This window comes from Colossoma macropomum, unplaced genomic scaffold, assembly GCF_904425465.1.
Source record: "Colossoma macropomum unplaced genomic scaffold, Colossoma_macropomum, whole genome shotgun sequence".
NCBI classification, from domain to species: Eukaryota; Metazoa; Chordata; class Actinopteri; order Characiformes; family Serrasalmidae; genus Colossoma; species Colossoma macropomum.
The window spans coordinates 10,014,395-10,042,095 of record NW_023494807.1 but is presented as its reverse complement, the minus strand read 5'-3'; the positions used below and the strand labels follow the sequence as shown (position 1 = coordinate 10,042,095).

The 27,701-nt window shown below is 39.6% G+C and overlaps 1 protein-coding gene across 6 annotated transcripts in view; it reads right to left on the bottom strand.

The window, feature by feature from the left end:
• Window positions 1-6,550: 6,550 nt before the first annotated feature.
• The window catches only part of dock10 (dedicator of cytokinesis 10), a 192,414-nt gene continuing 171,263 nt past the window's right edge, over window positions 6,551-27,701 (bottom strand). For 3 of the 6 annotated variants that reach the window (XM_036555809.1, XM_036555807.1, XM_036555811.1), the window contains exons 46-58: window positions 26,947-27,004; window positions 25,736-25,834; window positions 22,992-23,098; window positions 22,466-22,588; window positions 22,205-22,318; window positions 21,254-21,259; window positions 18,328-18,474; window positions 17,290-17,500; window positions 16,043-16,233; window positions 14,155-14,255; window positions 12,650-12,788; window positions 10,239-10,301; window positions 6,551-7,306 (exon numbers count right to left, since the gene is read on the bottom strand). In XM_036555809.1, the coding sequence (XP_036411702.1) occupies window positions 7,256-7,306; window positions 10,239-10,301; window positions 12,650-12,788; window positions 14,155-14,255; window positions 16,043-16,233; window positions 17,290-17,500; window positions 18,328-18,474; window positions 21,254-21,259; window positions 22,205-22,318; window positions 22,466-22,588; window positions 22,992-23,098; window positions 25,736-25,834; window positions 26,947-27,004 (1,410 nt within the window). In that variant the 3' untranslated portion in view covers window positions 6,551-7,255. The remainder of the gene's footprint in view (window positions 7,307-10,238; window positions 10,302-12,649; window positions 12,789-14,154; window positions 14,256-16,042; window positions 16,234-17,289; window positions 17,501-18,327; window positions 18,475-21,253; window positions 21,260-22,204; window positions 22,319-22,465; window positions 22,589-22,991; window positions 23,099-25,735; window positions 25,835-26,946; window positions 27,005-27,701) is intronic. The other 3 variants (XM_036555808.1, XM_036555812.1, XM_036555810.1) reach the window with 3 other exon arrangements.

Here is a 27,701-nt window from a genome sequence, read left to right as displayed (position 1 = left end):
GTTTGTGTTGGTCATCCTCTATTTCTTTATCAGTGGTCACAGGACGCTGTTGGTTGGATATTTTTGGTTGGTGGACTATTCTCAGTCCAGCAGTGACACTGAGGTGTTTAAAATCTCCAGCAGCACTGCTGTGTCTGATCCACTCAGACCAGCACAACACACACTAACACACCACCACTGCATCAGTGTTACTGCAGTGCTGAGAATGATCCACCACCCAAATAGTACCTGCTCTGTGAGGGTCCATGGGGGTCCTGACCACTGAAGAACAGGGTAAAAGGGGCTAACAAAGTATGCAGAGAAACAGATGGACTACAGTCTGTAATTGTAGAACTACAAAGTGCACCTATATAGTAAGTGGAGCTGATAAAATGGACAATGAGCGCAGAAACAAGGAGGTGGTCATAATGTTATGCCTGATTGGTGTATAATTCAGTCTGCACTTTATACGTTGTTACTGGATAACAATTATTAGCATTAACGTTTGAACAGTAGCGCACAAGAAGATTTTTATGCTAATTGACATTCAGCACCGACACCATCAGTGTTGTTTTGAATCAGGCCGAAAAGATGCGCCGGCGACGAGAGACACCTGATTCCCCTGTGTTTTCCCCACTCACTATGAAAGATGCATGACTCTGTCTGTGGGAGACAGAAACCCTATCAGCCTAATGTTCGGCCCTCTGTCCATGTTAGCGGAGCATGTGTGGCTGCATATAATGAAGATGGTAGAGGTCAGTGTGAGTGTCCAAGGATTCTGAGGCACCATTAGCAATCCTAGATACACATTCTCTGCTTTAGAACCACAATGCAAATGGTAAACCAACACCAGCTAACAAGTCCTCAACAATAGCTTTAACCTGAGCGCGTTTGGAATGCGTTAGGACAACAGCGTCTCATGCTGTTTCTCGTTGAACCCTTTTGTGCGCTGTATACCGACAAGCCCGAGCACAACACTTTATCAGGTTTAACCTACTTAGATATAAACCCTACACAGGCCTGTGTCAGTGATCACAGGGCCACTTAACCTGTTTTCTATGGGCTGCAATCTTGCATAAGGCTTAGCATGAATTAGTAAAAAGCCACTCTGCTCGGTGGCCACTCCGTGGGCAGTAATTATAGCAGTGAAATGGAAAAAGAGTTTAGAGAAGCAGCTCTATAAGATTTCAGCCCCGGGGGCAAAGCTATCCATCACACAAATCTGCCCAGACTCTTCTGAGTGCTGTGCGCATTCTCTGGATGCGCCATGGTGTACTTGTTTATGCATGTAATCTGCTGAGAGCTTTTCAACGTGGACCTACTGAGTCATTTCACAAGTCTTCTCATCCAGTGTTTCTTCTGAAATCAAGGGTATTAATAGGGAGATTTTCCCACCATCAGCAATCCTAGATACACGTTCTCTGCTTTAGAACCACAATGCAAATGGTAAACCAACACCAGCTAACAAGTCCTCAACAATAGGCTTGGGGAAGCCTTAGGGCCTTTTATACTGCATTAATCAAGTCAAGTCAAAGTTTATTCATATAGCGCTTTTTTACAACAGGTGTTGTCACAAAGCTGCTTTACAGAAAAATCTGCATCCGAGCCCCCACGAGCATCGCCAGTGGCGACGGTGGCAAGGAAACACTCCCTAAGAGCAAGTGGAAGAAACCTTGGGAGGATCCAAAGCCCTATAGGGGAACCCATTCTCCTTTGGTCGACACCGGATAGCAAACAGCATTAGTATAAAATATTGAAATACAGAAACAGGGAAAAAACAGTTAAGCAATGGTTAATTAGATAGTTTGAGTTTATGCAGCGCCATCATCAGAAGGGTCAGTTCATGCAGGTGAGGTTTGCACAGCGTTGTACAGCGAGAAGCTCCATGGTGGTCAAATCGGTCCAGAAGGCTGGCGAGCAGTGGCACCCGATAAGGCAGAAGAAGCAACAGCATCAGACACACAGGATGGGCAGCTGTTCAACTCGGCAAAGAAAGGAAAACACACAGAGAGTCAGTTCTGTAAAGAGTGACCATGATCACAGATTACAGTGTAACAGAGCAGCAGAGACTCCGGCAGGTCTAGTTATTACGGCCTAACTAAAAGGGAGAAACCAGAAGGTAACAGAGACATGAGGCTCCCTGAGATGTCAGCACTCCTCCCTCCACTGTCAACAAACCTGAGTGAGTGTGAACAGTGGGATGGCAGCACCAACACTCCCAGTTTACCATAATACTCTATGACCATGAACCTCCAGATCTGCACCTTTTATCTAACAGGGAAAACTAATTACCAAAGACTCGACAAAACAAGCCTAGACTTAAAGACTGAGGCTGTGTCTGAGTCCCGAACACTGACTGGAAGATTATTCCAAAGTTTGTATGAGAAGGCTCCACCCCCTGATGTAACTTTATTAATTCTAGGTACTAATAGTGAGCAGCATATTGTGAACTAAGTAGGCGTGATGGTTCATAGGATGAGAGAAGTTCACTCAGGTACTGAGGGGCTGTTTAGAGCTTTATATGTCAGTAAAGGAGTTTGTAATCAATGTGAAATTTTACTGGCAACCAGTGCAGGTTTGATAAAACTGGGCTGATACAGTAGACCTTTCTGGTTCCTGTGAGGACTCTTGCTGCAGCATTCTGGACTAATTAGGGCTGGGATTCGATTCCAGGCATTCGGAAATGGAGAGTCAGCTCCAAAGCTTTGGACTTTACTCCATGCAGTGATGTATAAGTTTGACTGCTGTGTGCACATAGAACATGAGGGTTTTAAATAACCATAACCTGTGGTCCACTAGTCAGGTGGTCTTCTCCAAGGGGGACTGGTCGAAAAACAGGGCCACACACACTTATTTAAGCACATTGCTTATTTGCACCCCTAAACTACTATTATAATTATTAGTAGTAATATTAGAATCATAACAACAAAATAAAAAGAACAATAACAGTAATAATAATAATAATAATAATAATAATAATAATAATAATGATAACAACAGTAATACCACTGCTATTACTACTACTAATAATAATTATAATAATAACAATAATAATAATAACAGTGATGATGATGGTGATGGTTTTTCTTCTTCTTATTATTTAATCGTTGGGGGCTATTTTGCCTCACAACACCCAGCATGTATCCCTCCACCATGAATGTATTTTAGAGTTTCTCAAAACTATCATAAAACAATGTCTTCAGACATCAGGCAGTGTATTCATAACCATGGGTTTGCTTATTAAACTGTGCTTATTTTCTATAAATTAACGTACAGCCTTGTTTATTTTGGCCAGGAAGACCAAAATATCCTCTTTTTCTGCTTTGAGATTTGAACACTGAACATTTGTGCACCAGACTGCCAGTTAGCTGTGGTTATGATGTCACAGCACATGGGTGTTTGGCTGCTTTTGGTTGCGATTTGACAACTGCAATCTTTTTAATTGTAATTTTCATGCAAAAAAAAAAAAAAACATTTAATCTTTTAATTTTAACCATTTCATTATGCAGAAACAGGTCCTCAGATCATCCACAGAGGTCACAGTGCAGTTCCAGCAGGTTTTCTGCTCTAAAACATCTTCATGTATCAAACATGTCAGTGTCTCCTGCTGTGTCTGTGAACTGTGAACAGTCACTGGTTTCATCACAGCCTCCGTAGTGCATCTCGATCAAAGCCAGGCTGACCTCTTTGATGGCTGCTGGCTTTGAAGTCACTATGTAAATGCAGCATCGCTTCTTGAGGGAATTGGATTAGCACAGAAATGAGACAAAATCAGGTCACAAGGTCAGAAAGTCAAACGCAGTTAAAGCAGTAGCACACTGACAAATCTGATTTACACAGTCTCCCCTCTTAGTCCAAATGGAGTCGGTCAGCTAAGGCAGGTTTGGTGCCTGGAGTTTCATGCTACGTTCACATTACCAGGTTGAAGTGGCACAAATCTGATTTTTTGCCCTAAAGTGACTCAGATCTGATGTTTTCAGAGCTGTGTGGACACACAAATCTGATCTTTTCAAATCCAACCTGAGACACTTTCATATGTGGTCCTAGATCGGATACGTATTTGCTTTTTTTCCCATCATTCAGCGTTACCATGGCAGCAGCACCAAACAGAAGTTAAAGCCTGTAAACGGTGGAAAAGCAGCTCATCTCACCTTTTTCACCTTCGTCTCGCTCTAATAATGAGGCTGAGAGCTGATCAGAGTTAATTATCTTCTCAGCGAAGCTCGTTCTGCTCGTTAGTTTGTGCTGATGATGCTCGTGATTCATTCATGTGACGTTACTGAGTAGGATGTGCGCATGAGGGTCATTTCAGGACGCCGGTTCGATCATATTAATGACAGATCTGAATCACTTACCTAAACGAGTGTGAACCATTGTGTCAGAGAGATCGGATTTTAGCAAAAAATCTGATTTAAGCAATGAGGCTAATGTAGCTAAGTGACTGGAGCTGCACAAGTGAGCATGGCGCTAATCACATGACTAAATCACCACATTTGCTTTAAACCGTGTATCTTGAGGCCTAAATCCTGTTCATACTGGTCCATTTTGTGCAGTGCAAAACTAAAGAAGCTTGATGTGTCTTGATAAACAGGTTTTTTATGTCTGAAAAAGATAAATAATTGAGAAAAGAATAGGATGGTGTTTTAATTCCACTGATTTTTCAGAATTTCTGCATAATTAAATGGTTAAGATGTGAACAGGGTTTGGTGTGAAACGCTCTGTTCTAGACAAACTTACCGAGTCAGAATTGTTCACAGTGGTGGTGATAGGAACCAGACGTCCACCTCTAAAAGCTCCCTCACAGAAAGCTACTACATCTAATGGTTATGAATTCACTGCCTGATGCTTGACACACTACTTCATGATAGTTTTGAGATACATTAACTATGTATTTTTTAAATCCATTCATGGTGGAGGAATATGTGCAGGGTGTTGTGAGGCGAAATAGTCCCCAAAGAAAAGTTATTTCAGATTTTCCACTATTTTCCCATCATCAACATTCCAAATAAACTCAGAAGACTCGTGTAGGTTCACTGGTGGTTTTGGATAGTAAATAAAATGTCTATATTTGTGTCGTAGTCATGGCGACCCCTGGTTCCTATCACCACCACTGTAAAGACATCTGAACCATTTCACACCAAACCACTCTGAATCACTCTGTTTACATCTCACACACTGAATTATGGAAGAATTTTGAAAAATTGATTGGACTCCCCTTTAAGTTACATCAACCCCTGAAACTCCTGACTTTTTATTATACGCTGACTCTCTGCCTTTTACTCAATTAAAACCGAGTCAGACGTACAACAGCTGCTTCACTGACGCTGTATAAGACTAAGTGTTATGACATATATTTCATATGATATATTTTAAAATGAACACAGTCAGTCATAACACCATCATGGACTGTTGTGACTGATACAGCTGCTCTGACTGATGGAGTGTTATCAAGAATATAAAGATGAATTAGTGTTGTTTGAACTGGGAGGCAACAATAAGCTCCTCTCACCTCATTTCCTGACAGCCGTGACGGCCGCCGTGAAGGTGGATTGTGATCACACAGCACCACTTCACACGTGTCTTTTCACCAGGCGGCTGAAAAGCCCAGCAATTATCTATAATTATGGCGTCTGTGAAAAGGCCGGGGAAGGAAATTAACAGCGCACAGCTGGATAATAGCTACGGGCGAAGCTTCTTGATCGCAACAATGAGATGGAAAATCTGCTGAGCCTGTCTTCAGCAATACAGATGTAAATGACATGCTGAGTGATTCTGATGGTAGATCAGTTACAGGAGGAGGAAAGGTTGTGTGTGAGAAGACAGTCTATTTTTCTGTAGCAGGGAGAAGTAGAAATGTATGCGCACTCAGTTTTAGCTCAAAAACTTGGCGTTGAGTGACAAGATTGTAACTCAGCCCACTCTAACCCCTTTAAATGGCCAGGGCCCACTGGCAGGCCCAAAGTGTTATTACACACTTCTATAACCTAAGAATAGCTCAGCCAGTCTGTATCGAAGCCCCTGTAGTTACTGAATAATAAGCCTTAGTATGTAATAAGACTGGGATTTTAAGGGGTTAAAAAGTTTTTTAAGCGTTCTTTAGTAAAGACAACAGTTATGTCTCAGTCATCAGGCAGTGAATTCATAACCATTTCATGTAGTAACTTTCTGTGATGGAGCTTTTAGAGGTGGACGTCTGGTTCCTATCACCACCACTGTGAACAATTCTGATTCTGGAAGTTTGTCTAGAATGGAGCGTTTCACACCATCTTACACTATTTAATTATGCAGAAATTCTGAACCAGCAGAATTCCCCTTTAAGGTCACACAGCTTGTATAATCTCCACAGAAAGGCAGTGACCAATAAAATGGGACGCTCTGGAGCAGCTGCACATGAGTTTCAGGTCATCATACCCAATGCCAGGCATGGGCTAGAGGGGTATAAAGCCCCCCAGGATTGGGCTGTTGAGCAGTGGAACTGCATTATGTGTTAATAAATTTAAACATAAGTCTGTTTTTTTATTTTTTCTTTAATTTATCGAAAACAAACAAAAAAATCATATATTGTTTTTTTGTATATATAAAACGAAACATTTTAAATATTAATTATTCTTATTTACAATTTAAAACAGTACAGGAAATAATAACACTATCAGTCATAAAAATGTTATAAAACAGTAACTTTCCGCTTGCAAAATGTCAGAGCTGGGAATGGCGAATGTTAGGATACGACGACGCTATGCTGAGCAGGTCTACATTCATACAGGAACTAGAGGTGTGTTCAACAAGACGAGCGGAGGATACACTAGAAAAATGACATGTTAATGACGCCCTTAAAGTCCTAAAATTGCTAAAACAGCCTAGAATCTATTCATAAAAATGTCCACAACTGGTTGCAGTAAATGTAAAAGCCCTGTAATAAGTTGGTAACAAATCATTTCGCTTGGTTGAACACACCTCAAGCTAGTTAAGGTCACTGTTTTCTAGAGGAACAGGGTTTAGGAGAGAAGGCATATGTGAAATCGACTGTATATTAGAGCCGTGTGTGTCCAGGCTGGGAAGTACTGAGAAGGATGCGCTGTCGAAACCTAAAACAGAGCAGTTCAGCTGCCTAATCTGCATCATCCACAGGACGTCAACCTCCGACAACGACAACAGTTCCAGTCTTCTAAAATCTTCCATTGTTTTCCCCCAGTTCATAAAGGTGCTCAGGGTCCACAGTGGCAGCGACACTGAAGGCAGAGGCCTTGGAAACCAGCTGAGGTCAAAGTACTGAAGCTCAGAAGGTGCTGTTGGGTCGGTCTGTTCCTGGCTGTCTTGTATATGGGATCTTTACATGGAAAAGAGAAACAAATAAGCAAAAAAAACACATATATTAATATATGGATTCCATTCTAATTGCAAACTCTTGAGTTCTACTGTTTAATATCCTTAGTATGTTTTTATTTGTAGGAAAAATTATAGTAATTAGTAATTAATTATACACTGTGTTGAATAAATATGGTTTGGGTCCAGTTGTACATTAAGGTTTAGACTCAAAAGTCTAAACAGCACTGGCAGTTTTAGCTAAACTGCACAGGAATATGTATATGTATGTATATATCGCTGCTGTCGGAAGAAAACCTTGTATCTCCACTTTTGTTTTTCAGTTTTTGACATAATTTGAAAATGCCTGTTACTCTTTACATTGTGCATAAATTTCATGAAGAATGGACTAAAAGAAACGGCCCAAAATGACTTGGAAAAAGGTCTGGTTCCATTGACTTACATTAAAAGTAACATAGGTTTTTTCCTTCTCCTGTAAAGTTACCATTTTGGAGATATGAGGTTTTCTTCTGCATAACAGCGATATATAGACACAGCATACAAAAGTCTGAACATTTCCGGTCAAATTACATGTTTTGTTGATTTTCTAAGTTACACTAAGTTACACATCCTCTGCAGTGAACACATTATATATTTGCTGAATTTAACATATAAAATAAGACATAAAACAATACGTGCAGTAACGCATGCACAGGACACATTTTATATTTTACTTTTTTCCCCCCAGTGTGTTAAATTCAGCAAATAAACAGTAATTGTGCATTAAAATGTGTAGAAGTGTGTAGGAATGTGTTCATTTATTTACACTCAAAAAATCAACACAACATGACAATTTGACAAGAGACATATATGAGTATGACTTTATACATACATACATACATACATACATATGGGTCATTCTTCAGAAACGTCCATTTTTGTGTCCCTAGCGTTTACAGATATATCACACTTGAAAAACGTTATGGTTACAATTTCTTTATATTTTAAAATATAAATATTTTAACAATTACACCTTCTTCAGCCACCAATTTAACAATATTGGTTTTTAAATTAATTATATAAAATTCCAAGCACCACAGAAGTGCAGTCATGTGTAAAGACTGAGGCCATATTTGGAGGTAAAAACATGTTTTTCTGCAATTTTAACTACAATAATCTATTCATGACTATGAAATATATGAATTAAATGACATAAAGAAAACAAATGCTGAATAAATATAAAATATATAATAGAAGTTGTTGTCCCCAGGAGTCGTGTCACTGGTGTTACTGCGTAACAAAAAATCTCTTATTTTGAAATAAAAATCACACTGATGACATCACTTGACTTCTTATTACCTGTTTTCTAAGGATCTATGAAGAAAAGCACATGGTGAGTCCACTGAGTCTTTCAGTTATCAGAAATTTTCTCATTTAGCTCATGATTTCATATGAAGCTTTTAGCTGAAGTTACTGGTGTGACCTACTTTATTCTGAGGTAATTGTGAAAAAATAGAATACAAATGGAATAAATTCCATATTTTAGTGGATATTCCATGATTGACGACATGTGGTTTGACGCTCTGTAGCAGCCGTTTTGTAAAATGCAATTTTTATTAAAAATGTCTCTGGTGTTACGTTTCTTATGTGTAACACCAATGAGGATCAGTAACACCAGTGACTCCTATGGAGAGATAGAAAAGTGGACGTTTCTGTAGAGTGACCCATATATAATGTATGGGATGTGACAGTTAGTGTATTAATAAAAATAATCTGATGGACTGGCTGTGTTCACATTACCAGCTTGAAGTAACACAAATTAGAATTTTGCCTAAATGTGCCACAGACCTGATTTAGACACAGAAATCTGATGTTCTCAAATCAGATCTGAGTCACGTTCATGTCTGCACCTACAATGGACACATATCCAATAGGAATGCTTTCAGGAATTTTTGTATTTTTGTTTTTACACTATGCATCCTAATTTCATTTTGGTCAGTGTTGAGTATGCTCAGCAGCTTTAGCCGGCTGTTAAAATGTGGGTTCATTTGTGGCACAGGTGTGTTCTGACCAGTGGCTAGCCATGATTATTGGAGCTAGGCCTTCAGTTCGGACCATAAATGTCAAAACAAGGTCAAAGCTGATCTTTTCTGGTAGCACTCCTATGGGATTCTAGTAGTATATAAGCACTAAGCTAATGGCGATTCACATCAACATTTTTTTGGTCATTCTAGATTAAACACAAACAATAGACGCTTGTAAAAGTGATTCCATATGTTTTATCTGAAGCTTATATCAGACATTATCATATATCTGAGCTTGTATGTATCAGTTTTACAGTCAATCTCTCAGTAAAGAGTTCTGACATAGAGCTGCTGCCGCAGTTTTCCATTCCTAACAACTAACTGGAACCTGATTAGACTACAGCTCAGTGACATATTAAGAACTTCCAAAAGGTGTAGAATGATGCTTTTTTCCAAAGTGTGATTGGTTGATTCCTCTGTTACTTCCTAATTATATTGGTAGTTAATCTAGTGTGGCCGTCAGTCCGGCTTCCGAAGCCCTAACTAATAGCAGAGCTCACTTGGCCGTACCTGCCCAGATATCATTCTGGCTACCTAGTGTTTATTTTGTTTAACAGCAGTTATCAGACCTAAGTAACATTTAATCTATGATGACTGTGTTTATTAATCAGTAATCTGCACTATTTGCAGCTCCCGGTTCTGTACGCGTGATATCCTGTCAAGAAGGCTTGACAAAATCATCACTCAGGTAACACTTTTACAAACGTGAATGTGGACCATCAAGACAGAAAGGTCAGATCTGTGCAAGACAACAGAAGGCTTGTAATGTGAACGCAGCCTTAGAGACGTCACAGGTGAGAATATATACTGAAATGAGTGAAATGAGTTTTCTCATCTTCAGCGAAGCTCATCAGTCTGTGTGAGTTGACGTACGAGGTTTGGAGGCAGCGGAGAGAGAGAGGAGCTGAGGATGGCTGAGCGTCTGCTCTTAGAAAGCTGAAGTGGAGGAATGGCAGAGAAAGACAGAACAGAAAGGACAGACAGATGAGTGGTGTTTCATGACTGAACACAGAGACACATAAATGAAGACGAAAGTGTAATTTTTGCTTTATCTTTAAACTTTTAGCCAATGGAAAATTTATCCAGACTAAAACTGCTTGGAATGTTGTCTTAAAGTGGAATTTAAACTTTTACAGCCAATAATTAGACAATTTATTTATTTTATTTTATTCATTGATCAACTAATTAAAAAAAGTCATTAAGCAGAAGATTTAAAACTCAGGCAAAAATTTCAGGCTCAATTAAGGCTCTAGTTTAGAGCACATTTGGCCAAACACAGTCCAAAGTCTGAGCCAAAACAGAGCCGTTTAGCCTCCTTCCTGCTTTAACACCTGATTCTGATCATTAGCTAATTAGTAAGCCTTTGATCAGCTGAATCAGAGCAGGAGAAACACTACACTGTGCAGCACTGTGGCTTTCCAGGAATGCAGCTCGACACTCCTGGTTCTAGATATGCAGTACCCGTCCAAAGTCTGGTGACACCTACCTTCTTTAAAACATTTTTAATAAAACAAGTGTGTCTTCTATATCGGTTTGCATTATTTATCTGATCTTTTCTTTAATTTTGGGAATGAAGCCAAAAGCCATTCATTTGATCCCCTTGGTGTGGTGGTGGCACTCAGCGGCTCTCAAACCTTTCAGTTTTTAACCATCTATGGTGTAAAAGAGTTTTAATATGTGTTTTTAACAACAGTTTAGAACAGCAAACTGTCTAATCAGTATGTAGACAAACGCTGCTCCTCATATTAAAGAAGAAGCTTTGATGATCAGAAAGAGTATTGAAGATGCTAAGAAAATAGCACAGAGCTGATTAGTGCCACGAAAACATTTGCAGGTATTTTATTTAACTGAAATGTAACAGTGAAAATGAAGCATCATTTGGAACAGCTGCAAAAATAAGGTTAGGTGCCCCCAAAAGGTTTTTTTTATGGAAAATGAAGCAGGTTAGTATACTTGTGAGATGGTTTGTGAACACGAGGATGACTCAGTGCCAGGGATGTGGGTGGCTGGAATACTGAGGGTGGATTATTTAGGATTATTTAAGATTATTTAACTGCAAAAAGAAGAAACCTAGTAATGTACCTAGTAAAATAAGCCTAGTAAAAACCTTTGTGCGCTTGATTTAAAATGTATTTAGTAGTTTTATGTTTTATTTGTTAATTTTTAAAACCTGCAGCTGTTTAAGTTAACGCTATATTTCCATTACTGCGAGCAGAATCGCTTTCCTCTACAACTGCTGCCGCTTTGTGGGCGTGTTGCTAAAATAAATGCAGGTTGAAATGCAAAGAGGGAACCCCAAAACAGTGTAATACTGTTTTTAAACTTAAAAAAAATCATGTAACATAATAATGTCCTGCTCTTTGAATACATTCTTTTTTTTTAACACCTGTTATATCTCCTGCTTGGTGTGAGGCGTGACACATTTGGTCCCATTTGGTGCCACATATCAATAATGTGATTGGTCACTGCTCAACTCATTTGTACAAGAACCGTTCATCCAAAACAAGAGCACAGAATGAAGATGTGAATCAGCGGTTTGATATGTCAGTTTTATGTGTATATTGTCGCCACATTACAGCATCAAAAAATTCAAATGAAAAAAGGCAAATAATTTTGCATGATGTCATCGTTCACATCATGTATATGCTGCATAATACAGGGTGATTCAAAAAGATTCATCTGATTTCAAAGCCATATTTATACAACCATGAGGCGCCGAGGAACCAATCACAATCCAATTGAAAGAGGGGGTCATATAGTTTCTGACTGTCAGTGGAAGATGGCTCCCTTCAGCCTGCGAGGAGATGAGACCCCTGAGCAGAAAGCGTTCTGCGTTCTCCACTTCAATAAGAGTGAATCCGTCATAACTGTGCAGCGTGATTTTCGTGGGCAGTGAACCTCCGACAGCTCAAAGTGTTCGGCGTTGGTTCCACAACACTGGATGATCTCCGAAATCGCACTGAAAGAGCCGTGAGTGCAGCGACACCCGACATGCTCAATCCAGTATGGGATGAATTTGACTATGGCGTTGATGTTGTCCGTACAGCTGGAGGAGGTTCGTACTGAGCACTTGTACAATTACATAATAAACTTTATTAAACCATTTACAGTTTACTGCATTGTTCTGTAATGATTTACAAGTGAAATAAATCATTTTGAAATCAGATGATTCTTTTTGAATCACCCTGTATTTATTGCCCCTCCATCTTAAAACACCTTACCAGGTCCCTGATCAGTGAACCAGAGTGAAAATGCTAACTAATAGCTGCAGGAAGCTCACAGACCTGTTCATTCATAATGGCCGACAGCTCGTTCAGCATTTCTCTGTAGTGAGCCTTCATCTCCTCCTGGTACTCCACCTGGTCCTCCTTAATCAGCCGCTCGTTCACGTCCAGAGCCTGGCCGCACGCGTCCGCAAACTGCCTATAGGCGGAGACAGAGAGAATTTGAAACCGGTGCTTACTTGAAATCCAGAATATTAAGATTAAGTGACCCTTATTAATCCCACAAAGGGGAAATTTCACCTCCACATTTAACCCATCTGTGCAGTGAAACACCACATACACACTAGTGAACACACACACTAGGAGGCAGTGAGCACACTTGCCCACAGGGGTGGGCAGCCCTATCCACGGCACCCAGGTAGCAGTTCGGGGTAAGGTGCCTTGATCAGTCACGTATTGTCGGCTCAGGGGATCGAACAGGTGACCTTTCGGTCACAAGGCTGGTTCCCTAACCTTCATCCCACGACTGCCGATAAAAGTCATCAATTAAATGCTAACTGGTCTTAAATCAAACCATCTTTCAGTGACGCCAGTGAAGAACCATTTTGTCTTCGCTAAAGAACCTTTCGTTGGATGGTTCTTTAAAGAAACATTTTTCTAAATGAGATGTGTGTGAAGAACTGTCACATAATGTAAAGGTTCTTTACCAATTTAGGAACCCTTATAAAGGTTTTCCACATTCAAAAAATCATTAAGCAGAAGATAAAAAAATTCAGCTGTAGTTTAGACCATGAGGTCAAAGTCAAAGCCAAAACAGAGCCGTTTAGTGTTATCCTGCTCTAACACCTGATTCCGATCATTAGCTAATTAGTAAGCTTTTGATCAGCTGAATCAGAGCAGGAGAAACACTACACTATGCAGCACTGTGGCCTTCCAGGAATGCAGCTTGACACTCCTGGTCCTAGATATACAGTTCCCATCCAAACTGTGAGAAGTTTAAAACAGTTTTAGCTTTTCAAAACAGTTTTAATGAAACAAGCATGTCTTCTTTGTTGGTTTTCAATATGTAAAAACCCTTATTAAGGTTCTTCCCACTTATATACCTCATTTACAAAACTGGTTCCTTAAAGAAACACCCTTTGAAAGGTTCTTTAGGGAACCAAAACTGGCTCTTCTTTTTAAGAGTGAGGGTTATTTCCAACCCCAACGTGATCCGACTGCTCTCGTCACTTCTTATCACTTTTCAAACACTCGTCAAAACTCAGATCAGGTTAAATTTCATGGTTCTCACATCTCGTTATATAAGCACGGAACAGCGTGAGAACAGCAAGACTAAAAAAAAGTTCAGTTTCGAACACAAGGCTTAATGATATGGGGGAGGTCCAGTTCCGACAAAATTCTTTCGGACTCAAAATTCGGGGACGGGTCAGGATGTAAGAAAGTTCTCAGCTGTATTAGGGTCTGGGAAAAAAATTCAGGTCCGAATAAAACTGTAAACAGAGCCAAAGCTGACTGTGAACACTACATATATAATATAAATATGTCCATATCAGAGAGAAGAGTACCTGAAGATCTCTTTGAGCAGCTTGACCTGGTTGTCTGGGTATTTCTTGGCATTCTTCTCCTCCAAAAAGGCTCGAGCGTAGGCCATGGGCCCTGCGTTTACCTGCAGAGGGAGTTCAGACAGTGTTCTCATTCGCACCACTCATACATCTAAACATTCCCTTCATAATACAGCTGGATGACCTGGATAAAAAGTACTGATACTGCCATTATATTGTTGTATATTGTGATTAAGGCTGGGCATTAAATATTTTTATATGACTGAAATACTCCAGTACTACAGAGTATCTAAAAATTCTGACAATCAGTACCTTAAGTAGTCTCTTAACCCCTTAAATGGTTTTATCACACACTTCTATAACCTAAGAATAGCAGCTTGCATTGACGTCCCTGTAGTTACGGAATAATAAGCCTTAGTATGTAATAAGCCTGGGATTTTAAGGGGTTAACAACCTTGAGTCAATAAGCTTTCTGATGACTGTCTAAGTTACATTCCATATCTAAATTATAAATATATCTAAATTAATCCACTGCAGTCAGTATATATACCTACTTTAAGCACCTCACACTCCTTTCTGGCCACGCCCACTTTTGGTTTTTAATTGAAAAAAGTAACATCAGGGTAAAGAGTGTGGTTAAACTGCATTAGTCAATGAGTGCGTATACATGCACTCAATAATCCGATCATAATCGGATTTCTGCAGTTATCTGATTATTCAAATGGTCATGTAAACAGCATACTCCGATCGAGAAATCCGATTAAGAAATCCGTTAAAGAGCCTGGATTTTAGCTCAGTAATCAGATTTCTGTGCATGTAAACTCTTACTCTGATTTCTTTCGGATTTCTCAGTCTGCACATGCGTGAGATCAGACAGTGGATGTTGCGAGATGCAGCAAAACACTTTTGGAGCGGCGCTGAAACCAAACACGAAATTAAGATTTTAAATATTCTTCATCTTCTAGATGATGTTTGTTCATATTTTCGGGTAAAGTGGGGCGATGTTAAAAAAAAAAAGCCGCAGCATGAAGTTTGAGTTTTACATTATGTTTACGTCACGTCTTCTCCTGTGAGTTTATTGGCTGGTTTCAAAGCAGAAATCTGATTACTGTCTGACTCATGGAGACGCAGAGTTTCCCCATTATCTGATTACTCTGTGTGCATGTAAACGCACTCAATGAGTTATATGACCTGGTTAAAGATGGGTCTGAAATATGTTGACCAAAATAATTTACGTTTGTTGGCACATGACTTTATTTATTAAAACACCTAAAAACTGGTAGTATTTCACAGTAACAATACACACATACATTTTCTAAACTGCTTATCCTTCTGGGTCGTGGCGTGGGGGGGTTGCTGGAGCCTATACCAGCAATCACTGGGTGGAAGGAAGGAAACACCCTGGACAGGTCGGCAGTCGATCACAGACAGTAATAATAATGTTTAACAAATAATATTGTGCAGCCCTAATTTGCAATCTTAGAAAAAAGATCTGTGACAAACCACTCAGTCACGTCTATTTAAATACATTCACAGCTGCCAATCACTACACAACTGAAAAGTATTGACATATATGGTAGAAGTATAACAGTTTGCAGAGAATTCAGTTTTACAGTGCTATCAGAAAGGAAGCAGTGAGGACTGGACTAGTGAATAGCTACGTTTACACGCAGGCTAATAATCAGTTAATCCAACTAATAGCTCAATCGGAATAGAATACGTCCACGTATCCTCTTCAATCGGAATAGTCTAGTCTGATTGAGACCATTCGGAATACAGTTCCTATCTGATTGAATGAGGTGGGTAATCCTGTAATCCTAATCCATTACCTTATTCCACTGCTGAGTGTCATGAAAAACTGCATTTGGTGTGTTTGTGTTTTTGTGTTTACCTTCACGCTGACGCTTCCCTGTAGTTTGAGCTGCAGGCGAATCATGTCCACTTCGTCCATCCTGCAGAGCTGGTTTAGCTCCGACACTTTGCGGCTCATCTCGTCGATGGCTACCTCGATGGGGTTCATCTCTGTGCTCTGCTGCTTCACCACCTGGATCCGCTTCTTCAGGTATGGGAACATGGAGCTCGCTGTGGAGCAAGTTACAGTTATAAGTTAGTAGTTAATACAGTTAAATTAATTAATTGCAAATCAGGTAAAATACATCATTTTAGCGTTTTAATTGTACACTGATCAGGCATAACATTATGACCACCTCCTTGTTTCTACACTCATTGTCCATTTTATCAGCTCCACTTACTATATAGGTGCACTTTGTAGTTCTACAGTTACAGACTGAGTGGATCAGACACAGCAGTGCTGCTGGAGTTTTTAAACACCTCAGTGTCACTGCTGGACTGAGAATAGTCCACCAACCAAAAATATCCAGCCAAAAGCGTCCTGTGACCACTGATGAAGGACTAGAGGATGACCAACTCAACTGTGCAGCAGCAGATGAGTTATCGTCTTTGACTTTACATCTACAAGGTGGACTGACAAGGTAGGAGTGTCTAATAGAGTGGACAGTGAGCGGACACAGTGTTTAAAAACTCCAGCAGCACTGCTGTGTCTGATCCACTCACACCAGCACAACACACACTAACACACCACCACCACGTCAGTGTTACTGCAGTGCTGAGAATGATCCACCACCCAAATAGTACCAGCTCTGTGAGGGTCCATGGGGGTCCTGACCACTGAAGAACAGGGTAAAATGGGGCTAACAAAGTATGCAGAGAAACAGATGCAAAGTGCACCTATATAGTAAGTGGAGCTGATAAAATGGACAATGAGCATAGAAACAAGGAGGTGGTCATAATGTTATGCCTGATCAGTGTATTTCTCAGTTTTAATGTGTTGTATTAATCAAGTTTTGGTTTTAATTTTAGCTCTTCAAGATACTTTATTGGTGTCTGACAATAAAAATCATTGTTTAATATAACTGCATTATTACAAAACTAATTACACAGTTATAAATGGATGCAATGAGCTACATTTATGTTTAGTTTCTGTTCTATTGACAGGTGTGATCTAAACTTCTGGCTTTGTTCTGTTTGCACTGATGTTGAAAATTAATAAAAACTTTCTGCTCAATCGATTGATTATTCTTCTTTACACTGAGGAGCGGACAGATCAGTTGGACTCACTGGTCAGTATGGTCCGTCTCTTGCACTGCTCCTCCACATCGCCGTGCTTCTTGCCAGACAGAGTGAAGGGCGTCTCGAACACAAAGCGGTTGATGTTGTGATGTCGCTCAAAGTCCGTCTTCTTCTCCTGCTGCTCCTTCTCGTCGAAGTAGGGCACCACGTAGGTGACCTGGATGTAGGCGAACCTGGGGTCCAGGTCTTTAGGGTTCACCTGAGACCAAACACACACAGCACTGAAGAACAGGTACCTAAGAACGTTCTCATTTGTCTCAACATCAAAGAAAACAAATCAAACCCTTTAAACCGGCTCATAATTCAGTTGTTAATTCAAGACCTACTATAATTAATTAACCAAAACTACTATGAATTATTCATGAACTACTAATAGCTAAGTTGTATACTTAAGAAAGCAGGAAGCTGAAGTGTGGGTCCTTAAAGGCAGACATGAATAAACAATACCAACATGTAAAATATTTACGATCACGAAGCAATGAATCAGCTTCGGTGCATGAAAACAAGTGTCCGCACACAAGTACCTTATTTACATATTATTTGCAACAGACACGCCCTCATTTACATATAATTTACAAGAAGCATGCCCTAATTCATGCATACGCTTTGATAGTGAGCCACCAAAACAAAAGTATTCGGCCGCTCATGAGGCAATGGTGGGGAATTTGGAGTTGAGCAGGAGGTGCACTGCTCCTCCTACTGGCCAGAGCTTAAACAGCTTTATAGCGTTAAAATTACAATGACTGAAATGAACTAGAAATCTAAATTAAATACTCACAGGTCTTTTACTGTCTTTGGGCTACACACTCGATTCACATTACTACTAAAATTAACTACTTAATTTTCAATAATAAATTGCATTTACATTCAGTTTTATATACTGTCTTTCATACGATTTGAGACACTTTTTAAATCTTTGTTTAAAAAAAAAAGGCAAAAATGAAAAGAATGAAAAGGAAAGTTTTTCATAGCTCAAAACGAAACTCTGATTGGATCTGGAGGAGAAGTGACAGGAGGCCACCCCACCTTGTTGGAGTCCTGGATCATTTTGACGTTGTCCGCCCCGAACTTGTCGGAGTAGAGCTTGAGAAGCCGCTGAGAGATCTCGGAGAGTCCGGTTAGCTTCGGCTCCTTGTAGATGAACTCCTTACTCTCCTCCTCTTCAAAGAAGCCCTGTGAACGGCACAGCTGTTAGATCTCTTGTGTCTGTACACGGGGAGTCCCAGAGTCTGAATGTTAGCAGACAGCGTCCTCATGTGGCAGCAATGACAACAACATGCTGTCAGAAGCAGAGTGACTGTCACTGTGACATGGTTTACCACGGCAGTGTGGGATTACTTTAATGGAAGCACAGCGGCACTCGTCCCTCACATTAGACCAGAGTCAAACCTAACACCTTTTTATGAATATCATGTCTATAAGCACCTATAAACACTTTTATAACATGTTGTAAGGCATTATAAACATGCATATTAAATGCATTACACTTTATAACCATGTTTATAATAAATTATGAATTGCTAACATAATGCATTATAATATAAGAGGGCTAAACAAACTTAATCCCAAGGTAGCATAGTGCATTATGACTCACAGATGCAAAATTACTGTTTATTCGCTGAATTTAACATACCAGAAAACATTTTATATGCTATCCCCAAAATATTAAACTCAGCAAATAAATAATTGTGCACTAAAATGTTCAGAAAATTGACATATGTAAGTTTGTTTCCTGCAGAGGACTTTAGAAAACATAATATAATGTAAACTTTTGCATATGACTGTATGAATTATGCTCATTTGGAATGGAATAACAATTTAACATCCATTATAATCCTAGAATAACATTCTATAACTCAGAATTTATATTCCTGCCATTATATGTAGAGATTATTACTGACAGACATGATTACACTAATTTTTACATAATTTATAGCCCCTTTGTGAGAACATATACTTCTTTGCTATGAACATGTTCACGGTTTTTTATAGATATGATATTCATAAGAAGTGTTACTGAAAGTTGAAGGAACTGCAGCACTGCTATTAGTTAGGCTGTAATGACCTTAGAACAACCATAATTAAGGAGTTCACACCAACACTTTTAAAGACCTCCACTGGCAGCCTAGTCTATTACACCTAAAAATATCAGTAACGCTTTATTTGAAGGCTCCTTGTATAGGTAATCAATAACATACATAAGCATTGAATAATATAGTTAAAAAGCAATACCTGAGTATTTATTAACAGCTTACATCACTGTTCACAAGATGCATGAGATATTTTATTAAGTAAATGACATTGTATTGGCATGAGGGTACTTACAGTAAAGTGAAGGTCATTTGTTTAATTTATAACACTGTTATAAAGCATTATTTCTAGGTAATATGAGTTTTAAGAAAGATTTAAACAATTTAAAATGGATTTCTACATACTAAGCCTTATTATTCAGTAACTACAGGGACTTCAATCCATACTGGCTGAGCTACTCTCAGTTTTTTGAAGTGTGTAATAAAACTTTGGGCCCACCAGTGGACCTTGGCCATTTTAGGGGGCTAATACAAATTGTCCTGTAAATATATAGTCGCTGTCCCAAAAAAACCAAGTATCTCCATTTTTTTCTGATTTTCACTTTTTAACAACATTTAAGTATAAAAAGTAGTGGCCTAATATAAAAGTGAGGTATTATAGATTATTATGCTTTAGTATTTTGATAAACAATTCATATCACTGACTGAGCTCTTCATTACTGCAGCAACACTGGCTTCTTTAATAGACATTGCACTACTTTGAAATATATAGAACTGATATAAGCTGCTCTGCCTTATAAGCTCCATTAATGATACTTCATAAATGCGTTATAAATAGAACAAATCCGTAGATCCGTAGATCATCTCAGCTGTGATGTTATTGGCGATAACACACGACCTCGAGTGTTCTATTGCTTTAATACAACAGTTAAATAAATAAAGTAAGAAATAAATAAACTGGGCTGTGAACGCGGAGTTTAATGTGTTTTAATGTTCGCAGTTCCTTCCTCCAAATTATAGTTCCTTAACAAGCAGCTTGTTGCTACGTCAGAGTAACGAGCTCCGCTCACTCACTGCACAGTCTGCTGTAAGCCTCGCTTTTGAAGTACACACTGAGTCATAAAACTGCGGCAATATCAAGTTTAGCTCAGTTTTGTCATTTTTGCCAGATCAATATTAATGTTGTTTTGTTCCAGCCAGTCTGTAAAGCATCTTACAGCCCATTTTGTTTGGCGAATGGTATTGGGTTCATTTCTGGCTGATTCCAGGTTGTTAAGCTGTTCTTCTGTCTCAGCTGCTGAGTGAAAAGCTGCTCAGTGGTGATGACAGTTTGGGAATTTAGTGTAGTCTCATCTTCAGAGTCTGACCAAATCGCCTGTCGGTCAAATGTGATCTTAAAAGTGCCCATTTTCTTTTTTCTGTGCAAAGTAAGAAGTAAAAATGTTCAAATGGCTTGAGTGTCTCCTACAGCTGTCAAAGTTGTTGCTTAGCAACGGTGTCTCAGCAAAGTGACACGGTGTTTGTGAAAAACCTGTGATGTTATGGCAAAATCTCAACCAATCAGTTTGCGTGGCCGGAACTAACTGTTGTATAATCACAAATACTCAGCTATTGCTTTATAAATGTTATTCAGTGCTTATAGATGCACCTTTGAATAAAGTGTTCCCAAAATATCTCACCTTTCTTCTGTTTCTATAAACATCAGTTACTATTACACATACATAGAAATGCTTGGGATTAAATGTAAGGAAGACACGCAGGAGGAATACAGTGCAGTACATAGTTATACACCATACATTACAACGTATGTATGGAAAAATAGATTAAAAATATTAGCTCTTCAGGACAGAGTGGGGTGGTTTAGCCATTTAGAGGAGAAAACAGGGAAAAAAAGAGACGGAGAGTGAAACAGAAGGACTTACCGCTGCCTGATACAGACAACAAAAAGGAAGAAAGAGCAGACGAAGGATTTAAAGAAAGTGTGAGATGATCCTGAGGGACCATCTTTAAAAGACCAAGACAACAAATGAAGAGATGGAGAGTGCAGCGCTTTCGGCACAGAACTCGACTCAACAACCAACAGAAAGCTTTGGTTTCTTCAGCGCTTTACAAAATGATGGCATTTTGCAAAGTTAATTTTGCTCACAGTGCTGAAGAACAAAACTGGATCACTGAAACACAAAGTCAGTTTAATAAAGATTGTCCCTGTATTCTCCTCCCTGCAGTCTCTTCCTCATAATGATTCTAAAGTCCTGAATTTTATCACTATTCGGTTAGATTTGATTATTTGGGCAACTATTTCAAAAACTACACTTTTTATACAGGTATGGCTGGAGACCCCTTACCACAGCGGTGAATATGGACAACGATAACAGTACAGCCAGCCTGTACTGATTTTTATGTTCAAACACGAATTCAATAATTCAAAATAGGCCTAAATTATCTGGATAACTAGCAAAAAGATTTTAGTCTAAAGTATAAGTTCAATTAAAAGTCTGAAATATGTCTTCAGCTCTGACTTTGAACCGGTTCAGTAGAATGATCCAAATAAATATCCATAAAGTGCCTGGACCAGAAGATTGATTACAAAATGGAGAAAAAACCCTCCATTTTGGTGTGGTTAAACAGTTAAAGATAATTAATTAATTAAGTAAATAATTCATTCATTTATACCTTTGTTTTCAATATAGATGAGTGATTGGCAAGAACATGCACAGACAGACTACTGAATTGAACCATTCTATTGAAATAAATGTGATTTTGATGATCGCTTTGTGTGACTGAGCCTTAAGACAGGATATTAAGCAGGCTGAGCTTCTCCTTCTTTTCTTAAATGGTTTCCTTAAAGCTGTTATACTGACTGTGTGACGTACCTGTCCATAGAAAGCCACGCGGTAATAGCGGCCGAACAGCCGCTTCTCCGAGTGAACTACCTCCGTCACCTTCAGATACGAGCGGTGGATGTCATAGTAGAGCTCTGATAACCTCTGTAATACACACACACACACACACACACACACACACACACACACACACACACACACACACACACACAGAGGCAGCTCATTCATCACAAAACCAGCCACGAAATCAACAAACAGTCCTCAAAGCTCAGCTAGAAGCCTGCTGCTCACCTTGAAGTCTCGCCTCTTCTCGAAGACGGCGATGATAGGCTTGTTGATGTCCGCTATCAGCTCGTATCTCTCAGACTTCCACAGATAATCCACACACAGCTCCAGCTGCTCCACTAGAGTGTCCTGCAGTCCAAACATCAGCCAGAAATAACCATCTCATCAGCATTTTCACCCTTAGATATCATAGTTATTGCCAGCAATAACAAGAACATAAAATCATTGCAGACGAATTATGTCTCCTGCGTTTTATTTCTCTCAATGTTTATTTCTCTTATTTTTAGCTGAAGCTCGTCAAAAGCTGTAGAAACTCAATCCATGCCTCATTTGTACTCATACGTGAATAAGACGTTAAAAAAAAGTCAGAAATACATATTTCGAACATGTGGATACAAATTGTAAATGGAATGCAAATTCAATACATCACTGTGTACTTAATTATAATTAATAAAGATTTTAGAACTGGAGTGTTTTATGGGCATAAATCTTATAATCCATTTTACAGTCATAAATAAATATGGTGGTTTACCTCAATGTAAGGCGTGTCCTGGGTTCCAGTGTCTTCCTTCATGGCTCCCTCCTCCTGAACATTGGGGGAGATGTTCATGAAGGCAGCCCAGCCCATACTGAACGAACCTGAACATCACAGCAGGAGAACAGGTGAGTTACAGGAGGAGCACCATGATTCTGTATTCATACATTTGTGTACATCTGTCCATTCGTTTAACTGTCTGTTCATCCATCCATCCATCCATCCATCCATCCATCCATCCATCCATCCATCCATCCAGTGACCCATTCTAGTATCCCTCTAACCATTCATACACACACACACACACACATCCATCCATCCCTCTATCCCTTCATACACACACCCATCCATTTATCCATCAAGTGACCCACTCAAGCATTCATTCATTCCTTTGTCCATCCATACATCCATCCATCCATCCATCCATCCATCCATCCATCCATTGACCCAGTCAAATATTGACCCATCCATCCATCCATCCATCCATTGACCCAGTCAAATATTGATCCATCCATCCATCCATCCATCCATCCATCCATCCATCCATCCAGGGACCCATTCAAGCATCCTTCTATCCATTTAAACACACATCCATCCATCCCTCTATCCATTCATACACACATCCCTCCATCTCTCCATCCATCCATCCATTCATCAATCCAGTGACCCATTCAAGCATCTGTTTATCCATTCATACACACATCCACCCATCTATCCTTCAAATGACCCACTCAGGTATTCATCCATTCCTTTATCCTCCATCCATCCATGCAATTAGTGACCCATTCAAGTATCCTTCTGTTCATCCATCCATCCATTCATCCATTCTGTTATACATTTAAGCATTGCTCCATCCATTCACAAATTTTGACAAATCATTTTTTAAGTAAGGCTAAACAATAAAAAGGCACTTAAGTGACAAACATGTAGAGCTTTTCAAAAATTCCAGAATACTTCACTGAGAAAAACTAAGAAGCTTGTTAAAATATATAAGTGTAAAAAGACTAATCATTATTAATCATGCGTTCCAACATTCATACACCGATCAATCACTGCCTCTCAAAAGATACACCTGCAACCAGATACTGTATACAGATATTGAGTGGAAGGACTCAGCATGCAGTCTCAGCTTTTAAAGGAGGAGTGGGACAGTGAGAGTGGGAGGGGGGGTGTAGTGAACTGGTAGCACGGCACGGTGTCATTCACACCCACCGCGTCACAGCAGAACACCCACAGCACAAAAACAAACACATACAACAAATAAGGTCTTCAATATGTAACAGCATACAGTGCATGTGCTCAGTCTCTGACATCGTACCTCAGAAAGAAAGGAATCAGTTCTGCTCGCTGCCGATCAGCAACAATAAACCCATTAAACAACTGCAGACTCACTCTAAACATAATGTCATTCAAAGATTTCTTCATATAAATCATTTCTAGTAATATAGAACCACCACAGCGCCATCTGAGCACAAGATATAGTACCAAAGGTCTGGACACAACTATGCACAAAACACTTTTTCTCTTTTTTTTATATACACTGATCAGACACAACATTATGACCACCTCCTTGTTTCTACGCTCATTGTCCATTTTATCAGCTCCACTTACTATATAGGTGCACTTTGTAGTTCTACAGTTACAGACTGTAGTCCATCTGTTTCTCTGCATACTTTGTTAGCCCCCTTTTACCCTGTTCTCCAAAACTCCAGCACCACTGCTGTGTCTGATCCACTCAGACCAGCACAACACACACTAACACACCACCACCACGTCAGTGTTACTGCAGTGCTGAGAATGATCCACCACCCAAATAGTACCAGCTCTGTGAGGGTCCATGGGGGTCCTGACCACTGAAGAACAGGGTAAAAGGGGGCTAACAAAGTATGCAGAGAAATAGATGGACTACAGTCTGTAATTGTAGAACTACAAAGTGTATGTGCGAATTTATATAGAAAAAATTAAATTAAATGAAAATCAAAGCTAAAAAGAGTTTAGCATGTCGCTGCTGTCAGAACCAAACCTTGCATCTCAATTTTTGTTATTTTTCAGTTTTTTACATAATTTGAAAATATGGACCAAAAGAAACGGCCCAAAATGGCTTGGAAAAATGGCTCCATTGACTTACATTAAAAGTAAAGTAGGTTTTTTTCCTTCCATTTTGGAGAAGAGGTTTTGTTCTGACAGCAATATGTTTGTTGGGGGGGGGGTTAATTTCTAAAAGAATCTAAAATAGAAGATTTTAAAAATAACATTTTTGATTCTTTTTGTTGTAAATGAACATTTTTGGTCTCTGTATGATTCCACAGTTTTAATGCCTTTACTGTTACTCTAAAATGTGTAAAACAGTAAACATGTAGGAACATTTTCTACAAGTAGGTGCGTCCAGACTTTTGGCTGGAACTGTAGACTCTGGTTCATGAAGCCTCTTCGGTTGGAGATCTGCCTCAGAACCTCAGTTACGAGTAAGTCCACACTTAATCTCTGTCTGCTGCATCTTTAGCTTTCAGTCTATTACCATGGACAATAACCTTTACACGTCGCCCCAATGGGCCGTTTAGCTGCTATGGCAGTCTGTTTGCTACAGATGTGGCAGACAGAGACTAGACTAGTCCCAAAATTAAAAGCTCAGAGTCAAGCAGATTTGTTAGCTCCCAGTCCAGGTTTTGTAACACATTCAGTACCCCACTAGGGTGGAGTTTTCAGTGTGAAGTTTTCAGGGTAGGCGGAGGAACACTCACTTTCTCCTTCCCGGGAGGTTAGTAAAGGGCTACAGTTAACTACATTGGCCTCCTCCACGCCCGCGCTTGAGATCCGCGCCTTTTCAGGCTTCCAGTAACCTGTGGTTATAAAGGGGCAGGAGGTTTAACTCAGGTTCACTTCCATTGCTTGGGCTCTCAGCTACTTAGCGCATGCTCTACAGGCAAGACGCCATGCCGGAAAAAGAAAGACAGAGAGAAGGAGCCTAAAAGCCATGCTAAATGCTAACTCATGCTAAATCTCGACCATGCTAGCATGCACACATGCAAAAGCCAGATGATTATCGGAGTCTCATCACAGCCATGAGCCTCAACACATATAACAGCACCAGCTCTACTTCAATGAAAGGGAGAGGAAGAGAAAGGGAAGCTGTTTACGCTGCAATGAACTGAAACAAGCCATCCAATAAGCTCAACAGCAGGATTAGGCTCGTAACAGAACAGAACGGCTGTGACCGAAATGGACCCTCATGCCCTCTTTAGTCCTGTACTAGAAATAAGTGAGATATTTTGTTTACTAAACAGCAATAAAAAAGCATGAAAGGGTAAATCAGTTAGGGGTTAGGTGGTCTATGATGCTGCGACGTACATGATTAGCTTACACAGGCTCAAACAATCATCATGCCCCACTAAACCCACTATTTTATATTTTGTCGCTGTCCAACAAAAAACAAGTATCTCCAAAATAGTAACTTTACACGAGAAAGCAGAAGCCCGCTTACCCTATAATGTAAGTTAATGTAAAGAGATATTATTCCAAGTGATTTTGGTGCATTTCTATTGGTCCATTCATCATAAAATTTTCATACAATGTAAAGGGCAGCGGGTGTGCTAAAATGATGTAGAAAAATAAAAATTGACAAAAATGGAGATGCATGGTTTTCTTTGGACAGTGACGATATGCTTCTATGGAAAGTGGCTAAAAACAAGACAAACTTTGAGTGCATTGCAGCTGCACTAGTTACCAGTATAAAGGCTACATTGATGAAGACATGAGGGTTTGTGCCTGTGTTTTAGGGATCCCTTTGGAATTATCTGGAATGTTTCATTTCATATTGTTTTGTTCACTTTAAGAAAATTGGCCAATGTATATAATATTGCCCTAAAACACCACTAGGGATCCACTTCAGTCACAGCCAGCGTCAGCATAGCAGGCAGTGCATGGATGTTTGCGGCCAGCAGGGGGAGCTCACCTCTCCTCTTCAGTGATTCCGCTATGAGGGCAGAAATGTGGATGTAGCACATGGCAGCCTAAAAACACACAGCAACAAGACAATATGATACAGAATCAATGTTAGCACTGTTTACTTCGTGTAGTACAGTGATTCCTAACAGCTCCTCCAGCTAGTCCACATTCATGTTCCATTCCAGCTGTTGGAGCACCTACGTCAGGTAATTAACTTTTCATTAAAGAAAATGACGGGTGAAAACTCTCAGTTGCATAACTTTTCCCCTATATCAGGGGTCGCCAACATGCGGCTCTTTTACTGCCCTTTTGCGGCTCCACAGCAGAATTAGATTTGTAGGTAAAAATAAAATAATCCTCCTTTGCAGTAAAATAAAGCTCTGCTGATCGTTAAACACAGTTTAACAATAAATGGTCTTAAACGCTGGAGTTAATGTAGCCTATATCTGCTAATTCACCATTTAAGGTGGAACGGGAAAATTTGAACAAGATACTGCGAATGAGAAGCGACTTCAGCCTCGCAAAAGGTTGAATGTTGAATGAATGAATGAATTTTTTTTTTTAGCCTATACTAGGACATTAACACATACTGAGACCTATTTACAGATAAGATGGTCAAATGGACAAAATGTTGTGGCTCCTAAGGTGGATTGATTTTTTTTTGAAAGGACAAAATGGCTCTGCTCAACATTTGGGTTGCTGACCACAGACCTATATCCTAAATGTAGTTCTCCAAAACATGTTAGATGTCTCAAGTTTGCA